At 34.2% G+C, this 9,951-nt stretch overlaps 1 protein-coding gene across 1 annotated transcript in view; it reads right to left on the bottom strand.

The window, feature by feature from the left end:
• mgat5b (alpha-1,6-mannosylglycoprotein 6-beta-N-acetylglucosaminyltransferase B) overlaps nucleotides 1-9,951 on the bottom strand; it is a 106,915-nt gene that overhangs the window by 12,694 nt on the left and 84,270 nt on the right. The window contains exons 9-11 of the mRNA XM_016556133.1: nucleotides 6,781-6,912; nucleotides 4,729-4,862; nucleotides 1,136-1,266 (exon numbers count right to left, since the gene is read on the bottom strand). Of these exons, the coding sequence (XP_016411619.1) occupies nucleotides 1,136-1,266; nucleotides 4,729-4,862; nucleotides 6,781-6,912 (397 nt within the window). The remainder of the gene's footprint in view (nucleotides 1-1,135; nucleotides 1,267-4,728; nucleotides 4,863-6,780; nucleotides 6,913-9,951) is intronic.

The raw sequence follows: 9,951 nt of genomic DNA, 5'->3' as shown, positions 1-9,951 counted from the left end.
CACACACACACACATATATATATATATATATATATATATATATATATATATAATTGTTCTCAAAAAAGTAAAAAAAAAAGTTTTAGAGCTAAACTACTAAAAATGTATATTTACTGTAAGTTACTTTAATATTTTATTCATTTCCAAGACTTTTACAGGTCAAGTGAAGTCTCTGGTACTTTCAGGTTTTCCAATGACCGTGAGAACCCTTCTCACCCTTAAACTGATGAAATGATTGTCACGCTCTGACTTGGAGCTGTAAGTGAGCCGAGACGGTCGACAAGAGACCAAAAAATAAATTAGAAGGGGGAAAACCAGCGGACAAAGGGGCGATGATTGTCTTTCCAATCTCTAAGCGTACATTTGTAGCACTGGGCTGAGTGACACATGCACAATGAGAGCGAGTGGGCTGCCATTTGGCCCGGAGGGAACTGTCAGTGTTTAGGGATTCCATAGCACAGATAGCTTTTAAATAGCAACCTGTCAAACAAAACATACACGGCAATGCACACCTCAAGCAGCACAGAGACACAATAACACGGCGCTGAAGAATACAGTGTTAAAAATGGCAGTCAAACATTCAGGTTAAACGTGGAGACTTCATTCTTCAAAGACTCTGAGCTTTTCGCGGCTCCCGGGGTACATTTTACTCTCATCAAAACCAATCTCTGCTCCCAAACGCCCGGCGGTTTGAACACACTTTCTGATTAAAGTCTGCTACTTGTCAAGGTTTATTTATTTATTTTGTTGGAGGACGGGTGGGCGCAGTTTCCTCCAGCGATGTTCACAGCCTGTCTCTCTCGATGCTGCAGAATGTTTGCTTTCATCCTGCTTTGAAGCGTGTTAAAGCAGCCTGATGTTATTTGCTGTCAGCACATCCAAACGCCACTTTAGCGCAATCAGTGTGCCCAACAAGCCATGATAGGAGCCAGGCAATCAATCTCTGTATGTTCTGACAGTTACACAGACTGAAAGCAAGTCTACAGCAGCGACGCCACAGTGCTTTCAAATGCTGAGCAAGGCTGGCGGTACATACTGTAGAAAAGTGTCAAAATTCTGCTAATTCTGCTGTTTCTGTTAACCATTGGGAAAAGCACTGCTTTGACAGGCTGTTATTGGACATATACGTTCTTACCTTCCACATACTGGCTTCTTTGCCGTAAACCACAGCCATGTTGTTGACTTTGTCCCTCTTTATTTTGAATCGTTCAGTCTGGTTTAGTTCCTCGGTCACAAAACCCATGAATGAGTTATCAGGAGTGTGTGCTGCGGAGAAAAAAAAAGTGCATTGCAGTGAGACCACTACATTAATTTTGAATGTTGCAAAGAGAAGCAGCAAACAGAATCATTTCATGAATGCCCATAACGTTTCAGTTTGATTGCTGAATGTAAGGTATGTAAACAGAAGAATTGTGATTCATATGATTAAAAAATAAAATGAAACAAGAAGCCCATATAACATCTATACATTTTTACTTTTTGTTTCTTTTAAAATGTTATGCAAAGTAAGAACAAGAACGTGGATTGAAAAAGCAAATGGTGTCAAGTAAATGTTAGTTTTCAACAGTTCATAAACACAAATTTATATAATGTAATTAAAAACATTAATTAAAAACAACAGCATTAACCTAAAAAAAAATTGTTCGTTTGTTTGCTCACTCGTGCTTTCGTGCATTCATTCATTCATTCATTCATTCATTCACAGAGCTGGGTAGTAACTGTTCACATGTAATCTGGATTACGTAATCATATTGTAAAAATCAAGTACTCGCAATTAGAGTTTACATTAATTAGAATAATTACAGTTACGTTTATGGATTACATATTTACATATTCACACACTGGCAGTAAATCATGCATAATCATTCATAAAAAAACAAAAACAAAAACAAGTTAGATAAAAAGTCATCTAAAAAGTAGAATATATTACCTAAAATGAGTAACCTAGATTACATTACTAACTACAGTTTTCATCATGTAATCTGTAATTAGTAATCGATAATCTACCCAGCTCTGTTCATTCATTCATTCATTCAGTACGAATTACACATACACACAACCTATGGATTATTTCCATAACCATTTTAAGATAGCCTATTAAGACATTTTATTGACACATATTTTAGTATTTAGTTTTTATTTATTTATTTATTGATTGATTTTTATTAGATTTAATAAAATTCATTGTCTATGGGTGAAGTGTTTCATTTCTCAAATGTAATTTTGATTAATATATAATATTTATACACAAACATACCAATGTTCAGAAAATGTTGTGGTTTTGTATAAGAAAATTAGTTCTGATGGCTGCTAATGGTTTGACTCCACTGAATATAGTTCAAGAACGGTCTAATTGTTTGAGGGGGGAAAAAAAAGAAGAAAAACAAAAAAAAAACATTATTATACACCTCAATAAGCGGCCCGCGGGCTACATCTGGCCCGTGAGAGAAAAATGTTTGGCCCGTGCTAATTTCAAATAATGTGGCATGAAAATTCCAACGCAGCATCAGAAAGCGACATTAACTTACATCGTGTCAACACCGAACGTGAGCGGTGCGGCACAACGCAACAAAATACAACAGAACCCATTATAATCAGTGATGCTGTCTACACTGGATGCGGCATGACACGACAAATCCTCAACAGCAAACTGCTGACTTGTTCTATTTATAACGTACTGACACAAAGTTCAAATTATTAACTTACATCGTGTCAACACCGAACGTGAGCGGTGCGGCACAACGCAACAAAATACAACAGAACCCATTATAATCAGTGATGCTGTCTACACTGGATGCGGCATGACACGACAAATCCTCAACAGCAAACTGCTGACTTGTTCTATTTATAACGTACTGACACAACAAATTAATTATTTGCAATGCTTTGTCGCATCCAGTGTAGATACGATGTGACAGCAAAAACATGCCGAGTGTGAAGAAAAGAAAAGTGGACACGGAAAATAGATGATTCAAATGTGAATGGACTGAACAGTTTTTGTGAGTGAGTGACTGATACCATCTTTTTATGGAATACACGTGTTGGTTCATGATCTGAGGTAAAATATCTATTCTTGCTTTCACAATGGCTATAAAGATCACGCAAAATAATATTCAAACTCACATTAGACACTTTTTACATTGAATAAAGCACATAATCTTTACCTGAGATTATCACTGTCATATTTTGTATGTTGTTTCTGCCGTGACATCGCAGAAAATAAAAAAAACATTTCTAAAAAATAATCCTACATCGCTTATTGTCACGTGTCGCTGTCGCGGGTGGATAGGACAAAAACTACATGGAAAAGATACTTTTTATCGCGTTGAGTCTGGTTGAGACACACGGTGCTACATATTTATATATATATATATATATATATAGGTCAGTGGCCCTTGGCTTGGTATTGTTAGCAGAATTTGGCCCTCGGCGAAAACTAATTGAGGAACCCTGTTCTACTCTAAAGAGACATTTACTGAAAATTAATCTTTGTTATGTGTTGAATTTCTATCATTCCGATACGAACTCCAATTCGTCATCCTGTGGGGCGTCCAGCCAATTCAATTCAAATTCACACTCATGAACTGAAAGGGAACAAATTGTTAAATTCTGAATTTGGGCCAACCTTGTGTGGTGTTAATATATTGAAATGAGGAGCAGTTGCAGTGTAGAGATGCAGATTTGTGCATATGCTGCACAGACACAAACACTCTCCAGCTCTGACAACATCTGCTGCTCTTCTCCTGCTTACAGATGCTCTGCGCCTATAGCATCTGGTACCCAAACAAAACACTCACCCAGTCGTGCTCACTGTTCTCCTTTTCTGTGCTGTGATTACTAAAAGACTTTTATAATGCAGCCTGATAAATGCATTAGAGCAGCTACAAGATACTCAGCCCTTTCATAAAGAAGTTAGCCACAGTACAAGCTACTAATAATAAATAGATAACTAAACTATACTTGGTAGAAACAATAGTTTTGGTAACACTTAATTTTATGCTGTCTTTGTTACGTTACATGTACTTACTATATTAGTAACTGTATAATTATATGCAACTAACAATAAAGCAAACCCTATTCCTAACACTAATCATATAGTAAGATTTAAATGTTGTTAATTCATATTACTCAGCACGGTTACACTTTATTTTAAGGTGTCCTTGTTGCAGTTCAATTATACATTTAAGTACTGAGTAATATCAATTAACTACATGCACTTACTATATGGTTAGGGTTAGGATTAGGGTTACTTGCATGTAATTATGCAATTATATTGCTAATTAATTGTTATTATGATAGTAAGTACATTTAATATGTGTAACAAGGACACCTTAAAATAAAGTGTTACACTGTAACATGGACATCTTACAATTAACTGTAACCAAACTTTCGTATCTGTGTTACTATGTAGCACATTACATAGAAATGAATACAGCAGTATTTATCTGGCACAAATACAAAAATAGTGTCACTAAACTATTCTAAGACCCTTCAACCCTATTCAATAGCTTAACATAACTACCTCAACAACTACCTTACTTTCTATCAATAAACAGCAAATTAGAAGGTTATTGAGGGAAAACCCTTAGTTAATAGTGAATATGTGTTCCCTAATCTAAAGAGTTACCAACATTTCAAATATGAGCCAAAGTCAAATTCTGCTGTGAGGCAGCTCTAACAAGACGATAGTGTCATGATGCAGCCAGTAATAAGCAGTCATAGACTTACGGAACATGGTCATGTATTGTTTGCAGTTGAGGTTCCAGTAGCCCCAGTTGGTCCTGTATCCATGCAGTGTGGAGTACTCCTCATTATTGTACGCTGGCTCCGTGCCGAAGGTGTCGATCACGCGGATGTGGCACCTAGACCGAAAAACAAAAGTGCTTTTTTCACTATACCCTCAATTGTGTTGATTTTTTGTTGTTGTTGTTATGTGGTGATGCACAGACAAGCTAATATTCTCACACATCCCATTCCACCAAACAAAACGATGTGTGTCTTGTAAATGTGATTATACACATTAGCGGAATGCTTTTCATTAATTTCCCCATTAAAGACAATAACCTCTGTGGCTTTGTTTTTTTTTTCTTCCATGCAACACATGTGGAGATGTTTTGCTGATTGTTCAAACTGCTCTATATTTTTCATAAAATGAAAGTAAATGGTAACCAGGGGCTGACAGGCTCCAAAATGAAAAGCACCACAGCGGTAGATCATGACTTCCAATGCACAAGTCAAATGGACTACCGCTGTGGTGCTTTTAATTTCCAAGTCTTCTGAGGCCATGTGATATCTTTGTGTGAGGAACACAGTGAAATTGAAGTCATTAAATCTCTTTCCATTTTAGATATCAATCTCATTAATGGGATTAAATATGCAATGATATATGACCGAATATAGAGTAGATATTCTTAGTAATCACATAATCAGACTACACCTCATGACTCCTAAAATCTGAAAATATTTTAAAATACCATCATTTCCTGACTTTAGGAAATGGCTCCTGTGTCCTGGTTCAAGGCAGTTGGACATAGTGGTGTATTAGAGGTAAAAAATGATATAAATACTGTTCGGTTTCTGGCACAAACCGATCGTTTCGTGTCTTAGGACATCAGTGTGTCGTCACGAGCCGCAGGGTTTAATTTTGATTTGTCTGTGCATGTTTTTTTTTACTCTCATAGATTTTGTTACCATTGCCATGCATTATACGACTGATAGACTGCAACGGCTGGACTTAAAAATCATCATTTGTGTTCTTCTGAAGAAACAAAGTCACCTACATCTTGGATGCCCTGGGGGTAAGCAGATAAACATCAAATTTTCATTTTTGGATGAACAATCCCTTTAATAGATTTAAATGTACTAAATTGCAACTTCATCATTACCAATGTGTGATTACTAATATATTTAAACACATTACATACAAGTTTTAATAGAAATTATGTTAAAGTATACTTTAGTTTACCAAAAATGCTTGTATTTTATTAAACCATATTTCAAAGACAAATTAATTTTGTAAATACATATAAAATTGTGCTTATGTCCTTTTAAGTAGGTCAAAAAACACTCTAAAGTTCTGCTAACTGCTTTTTATATCAATGTTATCTATATTTTTATGTCATCGCAAGTAAGTGTCTAATTTAGCACAAGTATAGAGTTTTTGTAATTGTATGAAAATAGCAATGTGAAGATTATTAAATTATTTCTCATTGTGTGACACTTGGAAAGAGCAATAGCATTCAGACTTGGACCGCTGTAAACATTGCAGTGCAATAAAAAATGAGACTGAATCCTACAGGGTTGATTTATTACACAAAAGACAAATCCGTCTTATTCTCTCCCAGACTGAAATACAGAGACATACTGTATTTTACAACTGACAAATGAGAAATGGTCCCTAATTGATCTTCCAATAATTTTAATACATTATGCACGTGGCGGTCTTGGTGTGAGCAATGAGACACAAATATCCATTATTTATGAGGTACATTTCTGAAGTATTATGCTGTACTCATCAGTGTTTTATGTATGAGTTCATCTCTATTCATTATTGAACTCACTGATGGAAGGGACTGAGAACTCACAGTGAGATTGCTGGCGTGCCCAAGTCAATAAAGACTCAGAATCCATTATAAAGCATATGATACAGCAGCTTAAAGCCCCTATGGAATCAAAATTAAAGTTTTGTAACTTTTTCAAAAAGTCACACAAAGAAATGTCTTTATGGTTAGAAGCCAGATGTTCAGAAGCTCAGCTTTTAGAAGAGAGGCTCAAACTGACCTGTGCTGTCTAAAGGAAAGGCCCATGTGCTGTTTCATCTGCTGCAGGCCGTGGTAGTCTGTATAGATAAGGTCAAAGGGCAACGGGCCAGTCAGAGGACAGCTTCCTCTACCTGGAGGTATGCCAAGCGACCTAAAAGTGAAGAGAGAACAAGCTTTTACACACTAAAGCAGTGGTGCAAGTTTCATTTGAAAATGTAAGGGCACTAATCAACATCAAAATTGCGCGAACATTTAATTGCTCTGCTTTTTTATGTATAACAACTCATATTTACTTGCTGTGATACAATATAGATCTCTGAGTGATTCTGTGGATTTCATTTACATTTTGTGCATTAATTTCAGGATTTCTTGCATGTACACTTTTAACCTTTTTGCAACATGACATGCAATGTCTTCAGAAACCTTGCAGCGAGCTTAATTGTACTGAATGAAAACTTGTAGTGTAAATGTAAAAGTAAAACTGTATTTGCAGATAATATATTATTAATGCAAAAAGGATGCTTATGCGTATTTAAAGAGAGCACACTTTTATGACTGACTTTGTAATAATTTCAAACTAAAACATTTAAAGTATATTTTAAATCATTATGTTTTGATAATGTCCTTTTCTGCTTTAAAGTACAGTTATTTTGATTGAACTAAAACAAATGTAAAGTACTTGACAATTTTAAACTGTAGTGTGTTATTTGATATCACATTTAATGTTGTTTTAAATGTATTAAATTGCAACTTCATTATTACAAATGTGTAATTACAAAAATATCAAAATGCATGACGTACGTTTCAATAGAAATTACATTAAAATATCTTTTAATTTAATATATATGCTCAACAGTACATATGACAGACTTTAACCATATTTCAGACAGCAAAAGTAATTATGAAATAACATATCAAGAAAATGGTGCAACTAATTGCATTTTAATATTAGTTGAACCTGTTTTCTCTAATACTTTTTTATTTAATTGTAAAATACATGCAATTAGGTGTCTGGGGAAAACAGAGTTTTTTTTCTTTTTTCTTTAAAGTATATTATTTCTGTAAAAAGTCCTATTTTTAAAAGTGTGCAAAATGTCTCAAGGGTCAGTTATTTATTTAGGCATTTCTTTAAAAATAAAATACAATAAAATAATAAAATTAAATACAATTAAAATAAAATAAAATAAAATAAAATAAATTAGTTGAACCTGTTTTCTCTAATACTTTTTTATTTAATTGTAAAATACATGCAATTAGGTGTCTGGGGAAAACAGAGTTTTTTTTCTTTTTTCTTTAAAGTATATTATTTCTGTAAAAAGTCCTATTTTTAAAAGTGTGCAAAATGTCTCAAGGGTCAGTTATTTATTTAGGCATTTCTTTAAAAATAAAATACAATAAAATAATAAAATTAAATACAATTAAAATAAAATAAAATAAAATAAAATAAAATAAAATAAAATAAAATAATTTGGGGGACACCAAACATGAGGCTAAATTTAGTGTGACTCATCATCTAGATCACACACACTCGCACACAGCAGGTGACTGTGAGGAGAGCACCTCCTCTCCGCAAGAGATCATTTGTCAGTTGGGAGAGTTTCTCTGGGATTCTACTCCAGGGATACTTGAACTGCCAAATCCAAAGCCGCTGGTGTTTGTGAGCAGATGCTTCAGCAGAGAATGTGTAAACCACCACAGACCTGCTGCTAAACTGGCTTCTGATATTTCATTATGAATTCTGGGCTGGTTTCAGCCACCCACATCTTTCATCTACAGAAAATGGAAAAAGAGCAATAAACGCATCACAATCTCATGCAGGTTGGGCTCCGTTAAAATTCATTTCCGAACACCAAAGGTTTTTGATCTTATTTCGATATGAAATGTCAAAATGCGAGTGCCTTTAACCGTAACACCCGGGGTTTAATAGACAATACTGTAAATACCTTTTTTTCTTAACCAATGCTCAGTTAATTTATGCAAATCCTCAGGCACAGGTAAAGGTTTTTTTGATCCTGGTCTGCAAATCGTTGGTTCTATAAATGTCAGCTCTGTAAGTGAGGTGGTCTCTTGCATAAACCAGGTTACTGGGTCAAAGCAACTCATTCAAATTGGTTTGCAAAGGGGCTCAAATACATGTAAGCTGACATAATATGTGTAGATGAACTTAAAAGATCCAAGAACGCAGAAGATCCAAAAAGCTGAAAAGGCTTCTTAAATTAATCCATGTGAATTGAATGGTTTAATCCAAGTCTTGTGGAAATAATCACTTTTTTTATAATGAAGAGACTTAATTTCACCTTTTATTCAAATATGAATTCATTCAAATTTATAAATTTTTTTTTTGATGCCTTTATTGCTTTTTTGGATCTTCTAAGTTTTGGTTACCTGGTCTTTCAATGGAGAGACAGAAACCTCTCAGATTTATGTAAAAATATCTTAATTTGTCACCAAAGTCTTATAGATTTGGAACAACATGAGAGTGAATAAATTATGAAATAATTTTCATTTTTGGGTGAACTAAGAAACATAGTCATGAACGCATACTCTCTTTAAACAGCTATACAGCACACCAGTGACAACCCACTTTCTCAGCAGCCTTGCTTCTGGAACTATTTCACAATCATTTTCTCTATGTGTGTAAAAAATAGACACGCTTCCAGATGAAACATGTATGGAAGCACTTTTCCACTACTGAATAGTAATAATAAAAAAAGGTAACTTTTTATCTCACATTTCTAACTTTTTTACATCTCGCAATTCTGTCTGTTTTCTAAGAACTGTGTGATATAAACTGATTTGTAAGATATGAACTTGCAGTTCTGAGGAAAAAAAGTATTTTTTTTTTTTTTATTCAGTGGTGGAAACAGGCTTCCACAAACCTGACAAACTTTGTTTTAAAGTAAAAAAATAAAAATCTTAAGTGAATAATCTGCTCACTCCATGAAGCACTGAACTTAATGTAATGGAAACCTAACAATGGCAATATAAAACGTGTTACTATGATTATAGTATTTAAATAAATAAATAAATCTTATACAGTCAGTGTTGGGAAGGTTACTTTGGAAATGTAATAGGTTACAGATTACAAGTTACCCTATTTAAAATGTAATAGGTAGTGTAACTATTTCAATTACTGTATTTTAAAGTAATGTAACTGATTACACTTGATTACTTTTTGATTACTTTTCTA

Source organism: Sinocyclocheilus rhinocerous, unplaced genomic scaffold (genome assembly GCF_001515625.1).
Source record: "Sinocyclocheilus rhinocerous isolate Xijiao unplaced genomic scaffold, SAMN03320098_v1.1 scaffold647, whole genome shotgun sequence".
Classification (NCBI taxonomy): domain Eukaryota; kingdom Metazoa; phylum Chordata; class Actinopteri; order Cypriniformes; family Cyprinidae; genus Sinocyclocheilus; species Sinocyclocheilus rhinocerous.
Note: the sequence above shows the minus strand (reverse complement) of the source record. Positions and strands in the feature narration are given on the sequence as shown.